This window comes from Capra hircus, chromosome 1 (assembly GCF_001704415.2).
Source record: "Capra hircus breed San Clemente chromosome 1, ASM170441v1, whole genome shotgun sequence".
NCBI lineage: Eukaryota > Metazoa > Chordata > Mammalia > Artiodactyla > Bovidae > Capra > Capra hircus.
Window position 1 is genome coordinate 153,205,974 of NC_030808.1, and position 21,750 is coordinate 153,227,723.

At 50.2% G+C, this 21,750-nt stretch overlaps 1 protein-coding gene across 2 annotated transcripts in view; it reads right to left on the minus strand.

Annotated features, from left to right (window-relative positions):
• The window catches only part of RFTN1 (raftlin, lipid raft linker 1), a 233,764-nt gene that overhangs the window by 40,323 nt on the left and 171,691 nt on the right, over positions 1–21,750 (minus strand). For both annotated transcript variants that reach the window (XR_001918539.1, XM_018053142.1), the window contains exon 7: positions 8,761–8,876. Coding sequence is in view for 1 of the 2 variants with exons in the window: in XM_018053142.1 (XP_017908631.1) it covers positions 8,761–8,876 (116 nt within the window). In the remaining variant the exon portion in view is untranslated. The remainder of the gene's footprint in view (positions 1–8,760; positions 8,877–21,750) is intronic.

Genomic DNA, 21,750 nt, shown 5'->3' on the forward strand with positions numbered 1-21,750 from the left:
CACAAATCATGGGTAGGAGTGGGCGTTGAAAACTTTTCACAGAGGTTGGCAACCTGACTTCCAAAGCAACCTCAATTGTTTTTAATGATGAATTTAAAATTCATCAAGCCAAGAAGAATTCCATTTTAAGGAAGCAGTGCTCAGCACACGCTGGCATGTCACTATCAGAAGTGGAAGTGCGGAACTTGATCAAAGGGAACGCTGGGAGGAGAGACGTCTCCCTCACCCAGCCACCGGCAGACTCCGCTGAGCTGCGGTTTGCTCTGGGTGGGACGCAGTGGAACTGCCGCCTGGGAGGGCAGGCCTGGTCCTTTCTCGGCAGCAATCATCCACGGGAAAATCTCCCGTATCACAGAAACAAGGCCGAGATCTGCTGCTGTTGGCACTAAAGGCTATGATCTCAGAACCAAAATAATTATCTTGGAGAAACTGTGGCAGAGAAAAAAAAAAAGCCAGATGGTTTTAAAAGGACAAATATTGGCGTCCTTGTTGAAGCAGAAGGTGGTGAATTCTGGATACTGCAGGCATTGCTGTTACTCCCTGGCAAATCCCAGTGTGGACCGTTAGAGGGATGGTTGGGAGCCCATGGAAACAGGAGATGGGCCCTCAGAAGCCCGCAGAAGTCCATGCAGAACAGGGGGACGTACGGGGGTGGAGGGTACCCCAGAGGGGTTTCAGTTACAGAAATGCCTCATATCAAGCCTCTCCTGAGTCCTTCAGGGACAGGGTGGGGACTGCTGGGTGGAATGACAGGCCATCTTGAACCTCTGCAGACGGGGCGGGGGTTACCAAGGAGAGGTTCCCGCAGCACGCTGAAGGGTTGAGGCCTCCAGCCAGTCTGCCTGAGTCCAGGCAGGTGGGAGCAGCCTGACATAGGAAAGGCTCAGAGAAGCCCGAGCTGGGAAGATCCCCAGATGTAGGATACTATCCTGATCACAAATGTCTCAGCAGGCTGGAAAAAGGGCAGAAACCAAAGGGAGGAGATGCCGTGGAGGCAATTCAACAGCAGATCGAACCTACAGGCAGAGGAAGGAGAGACCCTTGAGGACAGCACCGCCCGGGATGAAACCTACAGGGATTCAGGGGCTCTAACGGGGGAGTCCCAGTGGGCATGGATGGATGTGAGAGCTGGACCATAAAGAAGGCTGAGCGCCAAAGAATTGATGCTTTTGAACTGTGGTGTTGGAGAAGACTCTTGAGAGTCCCTTGGACTGCAAGGAGATGCAACCAGTCCATTCTAAAGGAGACCAGTCCTGGGTGTTCATTGGAAGGACGGATGCTGAAGCTGAGACTCCAATACTATGGCCACCTGATGCGAAGAGCTGACTCATTAGAAAAGACCCTGATGCTGGGAAAGATTGAGGGCAGGAGGAGAAGGGGACGACAGAGGATGAGATGGCTGGATGGCATCACCAACTCGATGGACATGAGTTTGAGTAAACTCTGGGAGTCGGTGATGGACAGGGAGGCCTGGAGTGCTGCGGTCCATGGGGTCACAAAGAGTCGGACACGACTGAGCGACTGAACTGAACTGAACTGAACTGAATGGAGGACCCCAAAGCCCATCCCGTCTCCAGCTGCACGAGACGAGAAGCCCAGGAGGCAGGCGGCTCTCCACGAGGCCCTTCAGATCCCGGACGCTGCACAGCTGAGCACTTCCAGGTGAGCCTGCTGTGTTCCCACACCTGTGCAGGTCAGTCAGACCCGTTACCACAGCTCCGTGTCTTAATTTAAATTATTTAAAGTGGATAGGAAGTGCAACAAAAGTTGTTTCCAGGAAAACTAGGTAGAACGCTTTGAAGAGACCTGACAAAGGACAGCTGGATAAGAAACAACAACTGTGGCCACTGTCCGGGGTGGGTGGGGAGAGGTGGGGGAGGGGTGGAGCTGGACAAGACCAGGAAAAAGCAGAAGCAGAAAGATTCTGCAGTCAGGGCCCTCTGCTGCACGTTAAAGACACTGACGCTGGCTCTGGGGTACGGCACACTTTGGTTTTTAAAAGAAGGATGAAGCAGAATTCTAACCAGCAGACCCCAAACTCCAAAAGACTGGCGCACGGATGGGTGCTTCCATATTTTATACGAAACTGGATAAGATGTGAATACGATTTTTTCTTTCTTTAAAATTGCGTTAGAGTTGATTTACAATGTTGTGCTAATTTCTGCTGTCTAGCAAAGTGACTCAGTTGCACATATATATATATATATCCCTTTTCATACGCTTTTTCATTGCGGTTTATCACAGGATATTGACTCTAATTCCCTATGCTGTACGGTAGGAGCTTGCTGCTTATCCCTCCTACATATGCTAGTTTGCGTCTGCACTCCCACACTCCCAGCCCTTCCCTCTGAATATGATAATTCTTCCGCTCTTTTGCATGACTTTTTCACTTACCCACCAGCTCCCACACCAACTGTGTCGGCTCAAGGTGCTCCCCCTACTGTGTTATGTTTGGTTCTGGTGGCAGGTTTCACAAGAAGCTCGCAGACACTGCAGGAGAGAGGGCTGCGGATGCAGAAGGCTCCACGGCCCCCGAGCGCCTGGCCCCGCGGCTCTGGCGGGCGGGCAGGCTGAAGGCCGTGGCACAGGGGAGCCCACCGCTCGCCTCTGCCTCTTCACCTGTTTGTCTGCACCATCTCCCTTTCCTCTCGAAGAACTACCCCCTCTGCTCACACGCCAGACTGTAAATTAAGTCAGCTCAAAGAACATAAAGAAAGCACACATCCTAAATGCCCTCTGGATGGGCTTTTGTCCCGTTCACAGCTGCCTTTAATCTTAGGCCGGGGGTTTCCAACCGACACTAATGCAATTATTATATTGGCCTCTGACTCCACACGTTCCCTAGTCCAGCCTCCTCTGTGCTTTTAGGACGAGGTTAACACAACAGGCCAAGGACCTTTCTATCTGAAGATCCCAGGTGACTGAAGAAAGCAAGCCCTATTTACTTACTATAAACATTCACCACTTTTAAATCCATTATCTCTTTTCATTCTCATCGGGCTTTGAGAGGTGGTTACTGGTGTCTTCATTTGCACAAGTGAAAAATGGAGAAGCAGACGGGGCGGGGGGGGGGGCGGTTTCCTTCTCACACTCAGTCGGCAGGAAATAAAAGGGCAGGATGCCTACCCAGGGGAGACTCTAGAATCCACATTCTCTTTGCAACCTACTACGCTGTCTGTAGAGCTGTGAACAGCCATGTACGTTTCCTTATGAAAGTGTGTGCATGTGTGCGTGTGTGCGTGTGTGTGTGTGTGTGTGTGTGTGTGTGTATAGAGGGAGAGAGAGAGACAGGAAGGCCAGGAAGACGTGGCTGAATTAGAAAGGCATGCCTGCACCCAGGGTTTGAGGAATCAGCGTGTCCAGGAGTAAAGGGGCCGGATAAGGACAAGCCAGTCGCAGCTCTGAGAAGAGAAAGAGCTGCTCAGAGGTCTTCTGCGGTTAGAGCCCTGGGAGCTTCCCGCAGGACAGCGGCTGCCAGACAAGCAGGGCCAACCACGAGCCAAGAGGGCCCTGCCCAGGCTTGAACGGAAAGGTCCTCCCCAGAGGCCAAAAGGGTGGGGAGGAGAGGAAGGGGCCGGGCCTGGAGGACCCGGTCAGGGAGCTGGACGATGCCCGCACGTGTGTGCAGGGCAGGAGACGTCTGGGGGCTGCGGCAAGGCTGACAGAGCTCTTCTGACCGCTGGGTCAGAGGCAAGGCCACCCGGACTGGACCCTGCTGGGCGGCGCCGGTAAGACCTGCACACACGTGGCTCCTGCAAGCGGGGGCCGATTCTCACAGCTGGTGGAAGTGGGGAACTCTAGGCAACAGTCTGGATGTCTGTCTTTTAAAAAGCGTTCCAAGTGATTCTGATACAAGCCCAGTTTTGAGAAACACTGGTCTACCCTTTGGCACAATGCAAGAAGCAACTTCCGGGTGGCTTGGAAAACAAAGGTGAGCATCTGCTGACAGATGAATGGATAAAGACGATGTGCATGTACATTCGGTGGTATATCACCCAGCCACAAAAAAAGATGAAATGATGCCATTTGCAGCAACATGGATGGACCTAGAGATTATCATACTAACTGAAGTAAGCCAAAGACAAATGTGATATCACTTATATGTGCAATCTTTAAAAAGACACAAATAAATTTATTTACAAAACAAAAATAGACCCACAGACATAGAAAACAAACATGGTTACTAAAGGGGAGGGGTTTGGGACTAACAAGGACCAACTGTGAGAACTACATTCTGTAAGCCTATAAAGGAAAAGAACATGAAAAGTATACATAAAGTGTATAGAATATAAAGGACAGAAGTGGTCTGGACCTAATAGAAGCAGAAGATATTAAGAGGTGGCAAGAATACACAGAAGAACTGTACAAAAGAGACCTTCTCGACCCAGATGTGATCACTCATCTAGAGCCAGACATCTTGGAATGTGAAGTCAAGTGGGCCTTAGGAAGCATCACCACGAACAAAGCTAGTGGAGGTGATGGAATTCCAGTGGAGCTATTTCAAACCCTGAAAGATGATGCTGTGAAAGTGCTGCACTCAATATGCCAGCAAGTTTGGAAAACTCAGCAGTGGCCACAGGACTGGAAAAGGTCAGTTTTCATTCCAATTCCAAAGAAAGGCAATGCCAAAGAATGCTCAAACTACCGCACAATTGCACGCATCTCACATGCTAGTGAAGTAATGCTCAAAATTCTCCAAGCCAGGCTTCAGCAATATGTGAACTGTGAACTTCCAGATGTTCAAGCTGGTTTTAGAAAAGGCAGAGGAACCAGAGATCAAATTGCCAACATCCGCTGGATCATGGAAAAAGCAAGAGAGTTCCAGAAAAACATCTATTTCAGCTTTATTGACTATGCCAAAGCCTTTGACTGTGTGGATCACAAGAAACTGTGGAAAATTCTGAAAGAGATGGGAATACCAGACCACCTGACCTGTCTCTTGAGAAACCTATATGCAGGTCAGGAAGCAACAGTTAGAACTGGACATGGAACAACAGACTGGTTCCAAATAGGAAAAGGAGTACGTCAGGGCTGTATATTGTCATCCTGATTATTTAACTCATATGCAGAGTACATCATGAGAAACGCTGGGCTGAAGAAACCACAAGCTGGAATCAAGACTGCCGGGAGAAATATCAATCACCTCAGATATGCAGATGACACCACCCTTATGGCAGAAAGTGAAGAAGAACTAAAAAGCCTCTTGATGAAAGTGAAAGAGGAGAGTGAAAAAGTTGGATTAAAGCTCAACATTCAGAAGACGAAGATCATGGCATCTGGTCCCATCACTTCATGGGAAATAGATGGGGAAACAGCGGAAACAGTCGCTGACTTTATTTCTGGGCTCCAAAATCACTGCAGATGGTGATTGCAGCCATGAAATTAAAAGATGTTTACTTCTTGGAAGGAAAGTTATGACCAACCTAGACAGCATATTAAAAAGCAGAGACATTACTTTGCCAACAAAGGTCCGTCTAGTCAAGGCTATGGTTTTTCCACTGGTTATGTATGAATGTGAGAGTTAGACTATAAAGAAAGCTGAGCGTGGAAGAATTGATGCTTTTGCACTGTGGTGTTGGAGAAGACTCTTGAGAGTCCCTTGGACTGCAAGGAGATCCAACCAGTCCATCAAAAAGGAGATCAGTCCTAGGTGTTCATTGGAAGGACTGATGTTGCAGCTGAAACTCCAGTGCTTTGGCCACCTGATGCGAAGAGCTGACTCACTGGAAAAGACCCTGATGCTGGGAAAGATTGAGGGCAGGAGGAGAAGGGGACGACAGAGGATGAGATGGTTGGATGGCATCACCAACTCGATGGACTTGGGTTTGCGTGGACTCCAGGAGTTGGTGATGGACAGGGAGGCCTGGCGTGCTGTGATTCATGGGGTTGCAAAGACTTGGAAAAGACTGAGCGACTGAACTGAACTGAACTGAACTGAATATACATAAAACTGAATCACTCTGCTATACACCTGAAACTAACATGACATTGTAAATCAACTATACTTCAATCAAAAAAATAATAATAATTTTAAAAATGGACAAGGGGGAAGAAAAGACAACTGTGTCCTTATTTAAGTTTATAACCAAATCCCCCTCCTGCAGATATTTCAGACTGTAGGCATTCCCTCCAGTTACACATCAAGGTCACATTTTGAAATTTCAATACTGCAAACGCTGAAGAAAGACGAATCATTGGGGTGCTTTTCCCATCACCCTTCGCATCAAATATCACATTACCATAGACTTCTGGAGAAAGGAGCGTCTATACTGGTCTTTCAGACATTGGTTCTTTAGAACTGAGTGAGCTTCAGAATCACTTTGAGGGCTTGTTATAACTCTAATGGCGGGACGTCCCTGATGGTCCAGTAGCTAAGACTCCATGCTCCCAAAGCAGGGGACTGCATTCAATCCCTGGTCAGGGAACTGGATCCCACACCCCACAGCTGAGACCCGGTGTGCATGTGTGCTAAGTCACTTCACTTGTGCCTGACTCTGTGCGACCCATGGACTATCGCCTGCCAGGCTCCTCCGTCCATGGCATTCTCCAGGCAAGAAGACTGGAGTGGGTTGCCACGCTCTCCTCCAGGGGATCTTCCCAGACCTTGAACTCAGGTCTCCTGCGTTGTAGGCAGATTCTTTACCATGTGAGCTACCAGGGAAGCCGAAGAATACTGGAGTGGGTAGCCTATCCCTTCTCCAGCGGATCTTCCTGACCCAGGAATCAAACCAGAGTCTCCCGCATTGCAGGCGGATTCTTTACCTGCTGAGCTACCAGGGAAGCCCACCCCACCCTCTGCAACAACAGCAGCAGCAGCAACACACAATTGGGCCCATCACCAGGGCTTCGATTTGCTGGGTCCAGGGTGGGGCCGGAGCATCTGCGTTTCTAACACCTCATCAAGGGCTGCTGCCACTGCTGACCCCGGAACCACACTCTGAGAACCACTTTCATAGGCAGTTCTGGATCACTGCCATCTAGCCATCTTTCCTGAGGAAACCGCAAAAGTGAAGTCGCTCAGTCATGTCCGACTCTTTGCAACCCCATGGACTGTAGCCTACCAGGCTTCTCTGTCCATGGGATTTTCCAGGCAAGAGTACTGGAGCGGGTTGCCATTTCCTTCTCCAGAGGATCTTCCTGACCCAGGGATTGAACCCGGGTCTCCCGCATTGTAGGCAGATGCTTTACCGTCTGAGCCACCAAAGTCCGCCTTTAATAGCCATTTTAATGGGTGGAGAAGGGTCCCCGCGGCGCTGCCGCCAACCGCGCATGTGCAAAATCGCGCACGTGTTTCTGCGGTAGCCACGCCTCAGTTGCCAACACAGCCCATGTCCCATTGAGCTGCAGCACGCGGCGGCGGGTGGCCAGCTCGGGCCCGTCTGGATGGTCCTTGAGATCGCCCACCTGCCGCCCGCTCTGTCCCACCACCCCAGAGCCTGCACCCACCCCCGGAGGCGGGCTGGGTGAACGGACTGCAGTCTCACAGCTGAGGAGGGTCCCCACGTGGGGCGGGGCCATGAACTGCCCACACTGGACTCTCATTCTCAAGCATCTCACTTCCTTGGCACCCCATTTCCGGTCAGGTGCATGGAGGCCCACGGGGACCCAGGTCAGGTGGGGGTCCCTGGTGGAGGGGGCGGCAGACCAGGCCACCACCCACTCCTCACCTTCCTCTCCACCTAGGACCGCGGGACTCTCGGTCCCCAGCCTGACTGGCCCGTTGCTGTGATGCTGGGATTCCCATTTCTGATCATCACAGCTTGTCCGTGGACTCTGTTCTGCCACACCTGCGAGCAGTTACTGCCCATCCTGGCTCCAAGGCAGGCTGCCCCCAGAAGCTCTGCTCAGGACGGCTGCAGGCTGAAGGGCTGGGAGCGACAGTGCCCGGGGGCTGGCCGCCAGCTGGCACAGGGCTGGCAGGTCCCCGTGCCCTCACTCCTCACAGAGAGCCGCTTCCTCGTCTGTGGCACAGGTGGTCCTGTCTGGCGGAGCCCCCGAGCCCACCGACCCGGTGTGCTCCAAAGGTGGCTCGAGAGCATTCAGACAGCAGTCCCCTAGCTTCAATCACCCCAGGTGCTGGGTGGGCGAGAGACGGGTCTAAAACATCCACGGTTTCACAGCTTTAAAATCTACACCAGCAAACCTCAGAAATGTCCCACCTCTTCCCAAACCCCAGCAGAACACAGCTTGAGGAATTCCTCTGCCCAGAGCCCAGATTGCTGGCCTTCCGGGTCAACATGCCGAAGCCGTCCTTTAGCACCTAATGGGCCAGGGGCCTAACCGCTCGGCGCCTCGGTCTCCTCATCTGTAAAACGGGAGCCGTCACAGCACTCACTCAGACTCACCGTGATGGTTCAGAGCACAGGCGCGTATACTCCTGTTCTGGTGTATGAATTTCTGTGGCCCCTGTCAGAGGGGGCCCAGAGGGTCATGCTCCAGTGATGATGCCGCTCTCCTTATTACGGGGTCCACAACCCATGTGTCTACCTCACTTACGTCACTTAGACCTTTCAGACGAGTGAAGAGGTATCTTTTCTGCCCAGTGGTCTGGCACACATGATGTGTGTTTTCTACCGAAAGGGAAAAGTGGGGGCCCCTCCCCAACCTTGGGGGGCACAGGAGGGTCCCCACGGACAACAGGGGTCCTGGGGGTGTCCAGCCGTCCAACTGCTATCGAGGGGCAGCCTCGCTCGGAGGAGTGAGCGGATAAAACCACCGCGGTCCAAACAAAAAAGCATCACAGCCAAGCCCCACACTTACATCCAGAACCGTCCACTGTTCGACTACAATAGCGTCGTAGCCCTGCGCGGCTCTGCTGTCTTCTGTGGAAACAGCTTCAAAGATGAACACTCCATCTGTCAAGTCGTGCAAGGAATCTGTGGAGAAAGAAAAAGCAGGGGGCGGGGGGTGGTGGTTGCTGTAAACCGTCTGTGGCAGAAGCCTCACAAACAGCAAAAATGTTCACTGCATTCATTAATAATCCCAATCAGAACATCTTTTCAGCATGTTAATTGAAGAAGGCACACACAGCCGTAGAGTCTAGCCCCATCAGAATGAATGAGACTCATTTACCTCGCAGTTTTGAATAATATCCTTGATTTTATGAGCCCAAATCTATTGTTAGCAATCACCATTTGATTTCGCACGTTTACCTTCCTTTTCACGCTTCAGCATCAGGAGGCACTGGGGAGAACGGATTCAGGGAGGGGAGGAAACGCAGTCATTCAGGGACAGTTTTTAGGAGAAAACGATATGGAGGGAAGAGAGACTATTCAGAAGGGGGGCTGGGTGGGACACCGCAGCTCTGGGCTCGCAGACCAGGTCCACAGGCGCTGGCTCCTTGGCAACTGCGTGGCGTGCGTGCCGAGCACAGGACGCTCTCGTCAGGTGAAGCCTGGGGGAAGGGGGACTTTTTTCGAATGATTTACCACTGAAAACGTTTCCTTGGGCATATCAATGGTAAGGTTCTGAGTTCTGTACATCACACATACGAAACGATGCAGAACTGCCTCAGGCAATGAGAATGTCAAGAAAATACACCCGGGGTCCTCGCCCCTGCAGAAGACCTTCAAGGAGCTGCATTTAGTAAATGGCTCCTAAATGCCCTGATTCCCTTAGATGAAGGGCTGTGTGGAATAGAGGAATGGACTCAGAAGCAGGTGGTTGGGCCCATGCTGTGTTGGAAAAGGAAAATGACCCTTTCAGGGGCCTGTCCTCATATCTGTGAAGGGGGAGTGGGGACAGAGTTCCTGCCGGTCAGTACTGTACAAATCACTGCTCCGTCACACCCTCCTGGACTGACCTCTGTCCCCAACCCCACTCCCAACTCAGACGTTGATGCTCGGATCGCTAAAGTGACTATATTTGGAGACAGATCTTTTCCGGGATAGTTAAGGTTCAGTGACATCATAAGGGTAGGCCCTAGTCCAACAGGCCTGGAGTCCTTAGAAGAAGAGGAAGAGACACAGGAGCGTCCCCCCCCCAAGCCCCAACCGTGTGCAGAGGAAGGGCTATAGGACACAGAGGTGGCCATCTGCAAGTCAGGAAAGGGGACCTCACCGGAAACAGAACTTGCAGCCCCCTGACCGTGGGTGTGCAGCCTCCTGAACCATGAGAAAATAAACGTCCATTGCTCAAGCCACCCAGCCCACGGTGTTTGGTTACGGCAACAGACATGAAAAATGCTCACTGGTATAAAGGACAATTCCTTTAAAAGGGCAGTTCACGCAGGAATGTGAGCTCTTCTTCATCCGGAAGGGAAGGGAGACAAATCCAGAACGCCCCAAGTCACAGTGGAGTTCAGAAACTGCCTGCACTGTCCAGCAGTCACAAGAAGACAGATAGATGGACACACACAGTGACCCTCAGTGCCTGACTTCCGACAGACCTCACAAGCAAAACCAAAACAGCCATCAGGATGAGAGACATGCATCTTACTCGCAACGACAAAATAAGTAGCAAATAGATGGCTCTGCTCACCGCCTTTACGGTACAGAAAAAGCTTCCAGCGCTGAAGGGAATTTCAACTGCACAAACTTTCCAGAGAACAACTTAGCAAGGTCTAAGAAGCCTGAAAGACAAAAGTCCATCCTCTTTCACCCCAGAGACCCTGCCTCCTTCAGTCTATTCTGAGCACCTATTATGCACCAGGTACCCTTGAGGTCACGGGTGATAAACGAAGACCCTGCTCCCATGGAGCTTCCCCCTGCAGGGAGATGATGACATAACGCCCAAGGAGGTAAATGCTACGAGAATACAAAGTGGGCTAGGAGAGGAGGCGTGTGGAGTTGGAGGAAACCGTCCTGCTGTTTCTGACCGAAGTGCTGAGAGTAGGATGCGCCACTTTGAGTAGAGGTATGAACTAACTGCAAGCGAGCCGCTGGGAACATGGGGTTTGAGAGTTCAAGGGAGAAGACACAGCTTGAATAGGACTGCAGAGTGAACGAGGCGCCACCAGGGGCCAGATGAGCAGCAGAATTGTGAGACGAAAGTCAAGACCAAGTCAGCTTAGTGGTGGGGAGGAGACCAGCCAACTAGGGGCTGACCCAGGTGCCTTGCTTGGCCGGCGGGATTTCAGCAGAGGCTTGAGAAACATGGGCATGGCTGAACTTGATCTCATGTCTCTGCCACCACTTTGAGAGGACGTGCCACAGCTCGCCTGCCCCAGTGGAGCACAGCCTGGATCCACTGACCCTCAGACCTGAGAGCGGGCCCAGCTGCCTCAACGAAGCTGCTCCAGTCAACATGCAAATACGGGCGCTTTGGAGTGGTTTGTTACACAGCGTCATTGTGGCAATAACTGACCGTTACAAGGCTCGATCCAAACTTAAGAAATTCGAGACCAGGAATACCTGGGGGATATTGCTGATTATTCCAGAGTGAGAGAGGGGCCTGATCAACTCAACAAACCACGGCTCTGAGGGGAATTCCTAGAGCACGGTAGCCTCTTATATTATTCCTACCTGACAGAACCATACTCCATTTCCAGTAAGATCCCTGTGGGTTAATCAGTACCATGCTCTGCTTTTAATTTCCTTTCCTAAACCAATAGTCTGTTATCAACTAGCCTTAGCAAAAGCACTAACCTTATTTCTCTCATTCACTCTGCTGAAAAGTTCCTCCCAAGTCCAATGTCCTTCTAAGATACATTTTACTAAGGTGAGCAACAAAAAACAGAACTACTCTTTGGCTGAACCATATTATTAGTCTTTTGGGGTCCAGGACAAGCATGGGCAATAGTCTGTCTCACTTTTTAAGTTTTGGGCAACACAGGTCCAGCGGAAGACCCTGCCGCTGTAGGGATACCCTATGGAACCCTGTGAATAAAGCTCTCCCCAGTCCTGACCTGGGGATGCTTCGGACCGGAAGATACTCACTGATCCTTCAGTACTATATCAACACAGCACACATGCCTACAAGGCTTCTACAAAATATATTGCACCCAATTTTCAAAGTCTCCAGCTACAGATCTCCTTACCGGTAAGCCTCCAAGTCCTTTAAATGTGCCAACGCACTCCAAGTATTGGAATGCCCAGCATGACACAGCTGAGGTCCACAAGGGAAGGGGGCTTGCTCTCCTAACCCCTGCCTGGCCTCCCCTCCTTCGCCCACAGGGAGGAGGGCTGTGGGGTCCAGGCTTGGGGGCGGGAAGCAGGAACAAACCGAGCCCTTGTTCACCATCCTCCTTATTCAGTGCCACCTTCAGCCTCTCAGCCCACTGCTCCGCTCTGAATCCAGGGTGCTGATTCACCCACTTAACTACCCAGCACATTCAGAGTGGCTGTCAAAATCTGGTCATCTGTAACAGCAAAAAACTCAATGAGCCACAGAGAGCAGACAGCCGGGCTTTTAGAGAGCCCCTTGTTTGGACGGCTTCACCCCCCGCCCATCTCTCCATAACCTTCTCGGCTCAGCCTCGCTGTTGTATGCTCCGAGCTGGGATTGAAAGGTCGCTCTCAGAGAGAGGCTCCCCCTGCAGAAAGGTTAACTCACCCTCCATCGACGGAAAACACTCCATTATCACTGCATTTTTTATTAAAGTAAAGATGCTTCCCTACTGTGCTCAGGAAGCGGTTGGCCCTGGCATTGTATAAATATTTGATGCCGGTCTTTGGGCAAAAGGCCACCTTCACTTTCCAAGCTTACGATACACAAGAAGGGTATGGGAAAAGGAGACTCGCTCTGTTCCCCCAAGAGGTAAACGCTGTGAGAAACCTGCTCATCCTCTGCAGCCTCTGGGACACAAAGACGCTGCCAAGCAAGCTCCCTTCAGCCCACCCTAGGTGCCAGTCCTCTGCCAAGGCCAGCCTGAAATGCACAAGGCGTGACAACTGGCCGATGTATGGTCTATTAGAAAATGTCACTATTCTCCTTTTATTGGGTTGGCCCAAAATTTCATTAGACTAACACCCCAAAAAAGATGTCCTTTTCATTATAGGGGACTGGAATGCAAAAGTAGGAAGTCAAGAAACACCTGGAGTAACAGGCAAATTTAGCTTTGGAGTACAGAATGAAGCAGGGCAAAGGCTAATAGAGTTCTTCCAAGAGAACACACTGGTCATAGCAAACATCCTCTTCCAACAACACAACAGAAGACTCTACAGATGGACATAACCAGATGGTCAACACCAAAATCAGATTGATTAAATTCTTTGCAGTCAAAGATGGAGAAGCTCTACACAGCCAGCAAAAACAAGACCGGGAGCTGACTGTGGCTCAGATCATGAACTCCTTATTGCCAAATTCAGACTGAAATAGAAGAAAGTAGAGAAAACCACTAGAACATTCAGGTATGACCTAAATCAAATCCCTTATGATTATACAGTGGAAGTGAGAAATAGATTTAAGGGCCTAGATCTGATAGAGAGAGTGCCTGATGAACTATGGAATGAGGTTCGTGACATTGTACAGGAGAGAGGGATCAAGACCATCCCCATGGAAAAGAAATGCAAAAAAGCAAAATGGCTGTCTGAGGAGGCTTTGCAAATAGCTGTGAAAAGAAGGGAAGCGAAAAGCAAAGGAGAAAAGGAAAGATATAAGCATCTGAATGCAGAATTTCAAAGAATAGCATGGAGAAAAAAGAAAGCCTTTCTCAGTGATCAGTGCAAAGAAATAGAGGAAAACAACAGAATGGGAAAGACTAGAGATCTCTTCAATAATATTAAAGATACCAAGGAACATTTCATGCAAAGATGGGCTCGATAAAGGACAGAAATGGTATGGACCTAACAGAACCAGAAGATATTAAGAAGAGGTGGCAAGAATACACAGAAGAACTGTACAAAAAAGATCTTCATGACCCAGATAATCACAATGGTGTCATCACTCATCTAGAGACAGACATCCTGGAAGGTGAAGTCAAGTGGGCCTTAGGAAGCATCACTACGAACAAAGCTAGTGGAGGTGATGGAATTCCAGTGGAGCTGTTTCAAATCCTGAAAGATGATGCTGTGAAAGTGCTGCACTCAGTATGCCAGCAAATTTGGAAAACTCAGCAGTGGCCACAAGACTGGAAAAGGTCAGTTTTCATTCCAATCCCAAAGAAAGGCAATCCCAAAGAATGCTCAAACTACTGCACAGTTGCACTCATCTCACATGCTAGTAAAGGAATGCTCAAAATTCTCCAAGCCAGGCTTCAGCAATACGTGAACTGTGAACTTCCCAATGTTCAAGCTGGTTTTAGAAAAGGCAGAGGAACCAGAGATCAAATTGCTAACATCTGCTGGATCATGGAAAAAGCAAGAGAGTTCCAGAAAAACATCTATTTCTGCTTTATTGACTATGCCAAAGCCTTTGACTGTGTGGATCACAATAAACTCTGAAAATCTGAAAGAGATGGGCATACCAGACCACCTGACCTGCCTCTTGAGAAATCTGTATGCAGGTCGGGAAGTAACAGTTAGAACTGGACATAGAACAACAGACTGGTTCCAAATAGGCAAAGGAGTACGTCAAGGCTGTATATTGTCATCCTGCTTATTTAACTTCTACGCAGAGTACATCGTGAGAAATGCTGGGCTGGAGGAAGCACAAGCTGGAATCAAGGTTGCCGGGAGAAATATCAATCACCTCAGATATACAGATGACACCACCCTTATGGCAGAAAGTGAAGAGGAACTAAAAAGCCTCTTGATGAAAGTGAAAGAGGAGAGTGAAAAAGTTGGCTTAAAGCTCAACATTCAGAAAATGAAGATCATGGCATCTGGTCCCATCACTTCATGGGAAATAGATAGGGAAACAGTGGAAACAGTGGCTGACTTTATTTTACTGGGCTCCAAAATCACTGCAGATGGTGACTGCAGCCATGAAATTAAAAGATGCTTACTCCTTGGAAGGAAAGTTATGACCAACCTAGACAGCATATTAAAAAGCAGAGACATTACTTTGCCAACAAAGTTCCATCTGGTCAAGGTTATGGTGTTTCCAGCGGTCATGTATGGATGTGAGAGTTGGACTATGAAGAAAGCTGAGCACCGAAGAATTGATGCTTTTGAACTGTGGTGTTGGAGAAGACTCTTGAGAGTCCCTTGGACTGCAAGGAGATCCAACCAGTCCATCCTAAAGGAGATCAGTCCTGGGTGTTCCATTGGAAGAACTGATATTGAAGCTGAAACTCCAATACTTTGGCCACCTGATATGAAGAGCTGACTCACTGGAGAAGACCCTGATGCTGGGAAAGATTGAAGGCAGGAGGAGAAGGGGATGACAGAGGATGAGATGGTTGGATGGCATCACCGACTCAAGGGACACGAGTTTGAGTGAATTCCGGGAGTTGGTGATGGACAGGGAGGCCTGGCGTGCTGCAATTCATGGGGTTGCAAAGAGTCAGACATGACTGAGCGACTGAACTGAAAAATTCATTTGCTCTGTCTGTAATATCTTATGGGAAAACCTGAATGAACTTTTGAGCCAACTCAATAATACGCTAAGTCACTTGCTTCAGTCATGTCTGACTCTGTGTGACCCCATAGACAGCAGCCCACCAGGCTCCCCCGTCCCTGGGATTCTCCAGGCAAGATCACTGCAGTGGGCTGCCATTTCCTTCTCCAGTGCATGAAAGTGAAAAGTGTAAGTGAAGTCGCTCAGTCGTGTCTAACCCTTAGCAACCCCATGGACTGCAGCCTACCAGGCTCCTCCGTTCATTGGGGGTTTCCAGGCAAGAGTACTGGAGTGGGTTGCCATTGTCTTCTCCAATAAGTCGCTAAGATGGTCTAAATTACCCATACCGGTGTCGCTGGCATCCCAGACGTCCTTGGCCCCTGACATCCCGTCTCCCTACCAGCATGGTAGTCAGGGCGCCACCTTGGTTCCTGGAGTGGCCTCTACTAACCTCACAGCCCTACCTGCCTGGGTTATACAGATACGCAACCCCCTGCAAATGGAATCACCCAATCTGGGCAATGGTGCGTGCCACTCCTGATTCACACCCCAGAGTCTGCCCCTGCTGCTCCTCCAGCCCTCACATCTGCTCTCAACCTGCCTGCCTTCCCTGCAGTCCCTGTTGGAAGCGGTAAATAAGCCAGAGGAGGCGGAACCCCGCTTCAGTGCCAGTAAGGGTCAGACTACGAGTTGTGCCATTTACCTGACCAGATGCCCCGATGGGGAGGAAGTGCCCTGATCTGGTGCAGGCCGGCGAGGAGGCCTCTGCCAGGCGCGTTCATGGCTCCTCAGTGAATCCTCTCCCCAGTTCTGCGAGGCTCATGTGTCCCTCTGGGCGGTGAGAACATGGACGGAAGCCACAGGACCGAAGTCACATGTCTACGTTCAAGTGCACACAAGGGCCAATCTTGATCTGAATGTGATTTGCTTGATTCCAAAGCCTTTGTTCTTTCAAGAGCTGACGGATACTTAATTTTTCTACCACGGGGATGTGCCAGGGCTCTGCTCTGGCCGGTGGGGGGTGATGGACAGCCTCAGAGCCTGGTCTCATAGAGTGGGCGTGCTCTGACCACGAGGCTGTGCGCTCCGCCTTCATGTTTTGGGTGCATCCCAGTGGAGTTGCAGTGAGATGGCCTTATAGCTTCTGCTGGGGACCAAATCTGTGCAGAAGCCATCCTTTCCCGCAGGGGGCAAAGAAAGACCAAGAACATGCTTGTAAATGGATACGCTTCATCTATCAACACAAGAGAGTGCATACGTGGTGAGAAAAAAAATGATCTGAATAATGTGTAAGAATGGGGATGAATCTCAAAGAGAATGATGGGAAGAAGCCAAACACAAGGAGGGCAGGCTCCACCCGTACAAAGTTCACGCCCATCCGTGACGCTTCCAACCAGCACTGCCGTCGGCCTTGGGGAGAGCACGACGAGGCTGTGAGAGAGACTCTGATGGGTTGGGACGCTCTGTTTGTCGATCTGGGGCTGGTCACACAGGTGCACTCACCTTGTGAAAAGCCACTGAGCTCCGGATCTGTGTCAGTTCAGTTCACTTCAGTCGCTCAGTCATGTCCGACTCTTTGCGACCCCATTAATCGCAGCACGCCAGGCCTCCCTGTCCATCACCATCTCCCGGAATTCACCCAAACTCATGTCCATCGAGTCCGTGATGCCATCCAGCCATCTCATCCTGGGTCGTCCCCTTCTCTTCCTGCCCCCAATCCCTCCCAGCATCAGAGTCTTTTCCAATGAGTCAACTCTTCTCATGAGGTGGCCAAAGTACTAGAGCTTCAGCTTTAGCATCATCCCTTCCAAAGAAATCCCAGGGCTGATCTCCTTCAGAATGGACTGGTTGGATCTCCTTGCAGTCCAAGGGACTCTCAAGAGTCTTCTCCAACACCACAGTTCAAAAGCATCAGTTCTTCAGTGCTCAGCCTTCTTCACAGTCCAACTCTCACATCCATACATGACCACAGGAAAAACCATAGCCTTGACTAGATGGACCTTAGTCAGCAAAGTAATGTCTCTGCTTTTGAATATACTGTCTAGGTTGATCATAACTTTCCTTCCAAGGAGTAAGCATCTCTTAATTTCCTGGCCGCAGTTACCATCTGCAGTGATCTTGGAGCCCCCCAAAATAAAGTCTGACACTGTTTCCACTGTTTCCCCATCTATTTCCCATGAAGTGATGGGACCAGATGCCATGATCTTCGTCTTCTGAATGTTGAGCTTTAAGCCAACTTTTTCACTCTCCTCTTTCACTTTCATCAAGAGGCTTTTTAGTTCCTCTTCACTTTCTGCCATAAGGGTGGTGTCATCTGCATATCTGAGGTTATTGATATTTTTCCCGGCAATCTTGATTCCAGCTTGTGCTTCTTCCAGCCCAGCGTTTCTCATGATGTACTCTGCATAGAAGTTAAATAAGGAGGGTGACGATATACAGCCTTGACATACTCCTTTTCCTATTTGGAACCAGTCTGTTGTTCCATGTCCAGTTCTGACTGTTGCTTCCTGACCTGCATACAGATTTCTCAAGAGGCAGGTCAGGTGGTCTGGTATTCCCATCTCTTTCAGAATTATCCAGTTTATTGTGATCCACACAGTCAAAGGCTTTGGCATAGTCAATCAAGCAGAAATAGATGTTTTTCTGGTACTCTCTTCCTTTTCCCATGATCCAGCCAATGCTGGCAATTTGATCTCTGGTTCTTCTGCCTTTTCTAAAACCAGCTTGAACGTCAGGGAGTTCACGGTTCACGTATTGCTGAAGCCTGGCTTGGAGAATTTTGAGCATACTTTACTAGCATGTGAGATGAGTGCAATTGTGCGGTAGTTTGAGCATTCTTTTGCATTGCCTTTCTTTGGGATTGGAATGAAAACTGACCTTTTCCAGTCTTGTGGCCACTGCTGAGTTTTCCAAACTTGCTGGCACATTGAGTGCAGCACTTTCACAGCATCATCTTTCAGGATTTGAAACAGCTCCACTGGAATTCTATCACCTCCACTAGCTTTGTTCATAGTGATGCTTTCTAAGGCCCATTTGACTTCACCTTCCAGGATGTCTGGCTCTAGATTAGTGATCACACCATCGTGATTATCTGGGTCATGAAGATCTTTTTTGTACAATTCTTCTGTGTATTCTTGCCACCTCTTCTTAATATCTTTTGCTTCTGTTAGGTCCAGACCATTTCTGTCCTTTATCGAGCCCATCTTTGCATGAAATGTTTCCTTAGTATCTCTAATTTTCTTGAAGAGATCTCTAGTCTTTCCCATTCTGTTCTTTTCCTCCATTTCTTTGCACTGATCACTGAAGAAGGCTTTCTTATCTCTTCTTGCTATTCTTTGGAACTCTGCATTCAGATGCTTATATCTTTCCTTTTCTCCTTTGCTCTTCGCCTCTCTTCTTTTCACAGCTATTTGTAAGGCCTCCCCAGACAGCCATTTTGCTTTTTTGCATTCCTTTTCCATGGGGATGGTCTTGATCCCTGTCTCCTGTACAGTGTCACGAACCTCATTCCATAGTTCATCAGGCACTCTATCTATCAGATCTAGGCCCTTAAATCTATTTCTCACTTTCACTGTATAATCATAAGGGATTTGATTTAGGTCATACCTGAATGGTCTAGTGGTTTTCCCTACTTTCTTCAATTTCAGTCTGAATTTGGCAATAAGGAGTTCATGATCTGAGCCACAATCAGCTCCCGGTCTTGTTTTTGTTGACTGTATAGTGTCTCTATGTGGGCTATACTGCAGGAAAAAGTTTCCTTAAAGACATGCCACGGATAGAGGAGAAAATGCATTCATAGCCTAAGTGAAATCTTCGTGAAACCCTTTGCTTTATTCAGCAGCTCTTCTGAAATAGAAGCCACACCTGCAAACATGGAGCCAACATGCCTGGAGCCTGTGGCTGGCCAAGGAGTGGCCGTGAATGCGCTGCAACCTCCCCCTCCCCTGCTCCCCCAGCCTGCAGGCCCTGGGGAGGCACATCCCAACACCGGCTCTCCTCAGCACTCAGAACGAGCGAGCAGCACCTAAAAACCTTCATTGCTTGCTTTCTGCATACAGACCACAGGGTATACACACTGGGACGCTAAGAAGCATAGGAAGCAGGCCTTGCCCAAGGACTTGCAAATATGTCTGCCTCCAGCCTGGACGGGAGAGGAGTTTAGGGGAGAATGGCTCATGTCTATGTATGGCTGAGCCTCTTCGCTGTTCACCTGAACCTATCACAGCACTGTTCATCAGCTACACTCAATGCAAAATAAAAAGGTGAAAAATATGTCTGCCTACACTATGTGTCCCTATGTATATTTTATTTGGAATATGCACATGTTTTTACATACCTATTTTGCAAATATAAGGCAATCTGGCTTATTCTAGGCATCAAAAATGTGGTCTAAATACCAAATGTTATTTGGATGACATGAAGCCGGGGCATCAGAGAGTCTTAAGGAAAACCCAAACTTCAACGAGGCAGGAGAGGAGGGCTGTCCAGGTACCACATGTCATCCGACGTGGCAGAGCTTTTCAAACACAGCAGCATTCGGAATGTACCCTAGTCCTAAGTGCTTAATGTACCAAGGTCTTAGAACTAAATTCCAGCTTATAGGTGACAGAGGTGCGAGAAAGAAGATACCACCATGAGGCACTGGCTGGACACATCCCAAATGCAGGACAGTGTGAGAGGCTAGGGTAATCTGAAGCAGGCAGGGTCCTGAAGAGCAACTCTCTCAGGTCAAAGAGAGCCAAGGATGTAGTTTCCGCACGTGGCACTTGCTGCTGGACTGGAATCTGGTTTGGACAACGGGCTGCAAAGGGCATTTTAGAAATGATGGGAGACAAGTACATATAGGCCTCACAGAGATGCTGCTGCCAGAGGCAAGAGGCCGGGTGAGGGTGAGGGCAGGGAGAGGAGGCTGAGGGCAGAGAGAGGGTCGGGGGGGTCAGGGAGGAGACAGGGGAGGGACAGGCCACGGGCGAGGCCAAGGGGAGGGCAAGAGGGACGCAGAGAAAGGCCAGGGCCAGGGGGACAAAGGGAGGCAACTGTGGGCCAAGGAAAGGGGCGGCGGCTGCTTCCCAGAGAGGGCGGCCCCTCCCCCAGAGACGGCGGCCCCTCCCCCTCCCCCAGTGAGGTCAGCACCTCCCTCCTCCCCCAGTGAGGGTGCCCCGCCCCCCGCCCCGCCCCGCCCCCCCGCCCCGCCCCTCCCCTGCCCCAGCGATGGTAGCATCTCCCCCAGTGATGGCGGCAGGGACTCCGCAGGCCTGGGAGCCCTTGGTCGGAAACAAGCTCTGGGTGGGTCTCCCTACCCCAGACTTCCGCTACCCGCCCGAGCCCCCAGCGGCCGCCAGCTCCGCAGAGGGCCACCCCGCTGGCCTCGCCCACCCTCGAGAAGCAGGGCTCTGGCCTTCATCTCACTGGCTGCAGTGTCTCTGCAAGCCTGGCCATCCTGCCGTCTGAGCATCCCCGGGACTCCCTCCTCCCCACGGGCAGCTCCCCTCTCCCCACTGGCTCAGCCGCTGGACAGCGCAGCAGCCTCCTCTCTCCTCTCCTCCCAGCGGCCGGGACCCACAGCAACGACTTAACCTCTCAGTGCCTCCATCTCTACAGACAGGATGACAGTACCCGAGGCCAGAGGAGCTGGCATGCGGGCTGCTGAGGACGCACCAGCGCACGGGGACTGCCAGGGCCCCGGGACCACCACTAGGCGCCCCTTTCAGCCACACGGGAAGTTCCCCAGAGCCCCAGAGCACAGCCTCCCCAGCCCAGGACACCTGCTCGTTCTCAGGAGAGGAGCCCAGGAGCAGGAGCAGAGGCTCAAACACGAGGACAGTACCAGCCTTTCCATGTGCTGCAAGGTAAGGACTCAAAAACAGGAGTCTTAACTCGATTCTTGAAAAAGCTGGCTTAAAGCTCCACATTCAGAAAACTAAGATCATGGCATCCGGTCCCATCACTTCATGGGAAATAGATGGGGAAACAGTAGAAACAGTGACAGACTTCATTTTGGGGGGCTGCAAAATCACTGCAGATGGTGACTGCAGCCATGAAATTAAAAGACACTTGCTCCTTGAAAGAAAAGTTATGGCCAACCCAGACAGCATATTCAAAAGCAGAGACATTATTACTTTGCCAACAAAGGTCTGTCTAGTCAAAGCCATGGTTTTCCCAGTAGTCATGTATGGATGTGAGAGTTGGACCATAAAGAAAGCTGAGTGATGAAGAATTGATGCTTTTGAACTCTGGTGTTGGAGAAGACTTTTGAGAGTCCCTTGGACTGCAAGGAGATCCAACCAGTCCATCCTAAAGGAGATCGGTCCTGAATATTCATTGGAAGGAGTGATGCTGAAGCTGAAACTCCAACACTTTGGCCACCTGATG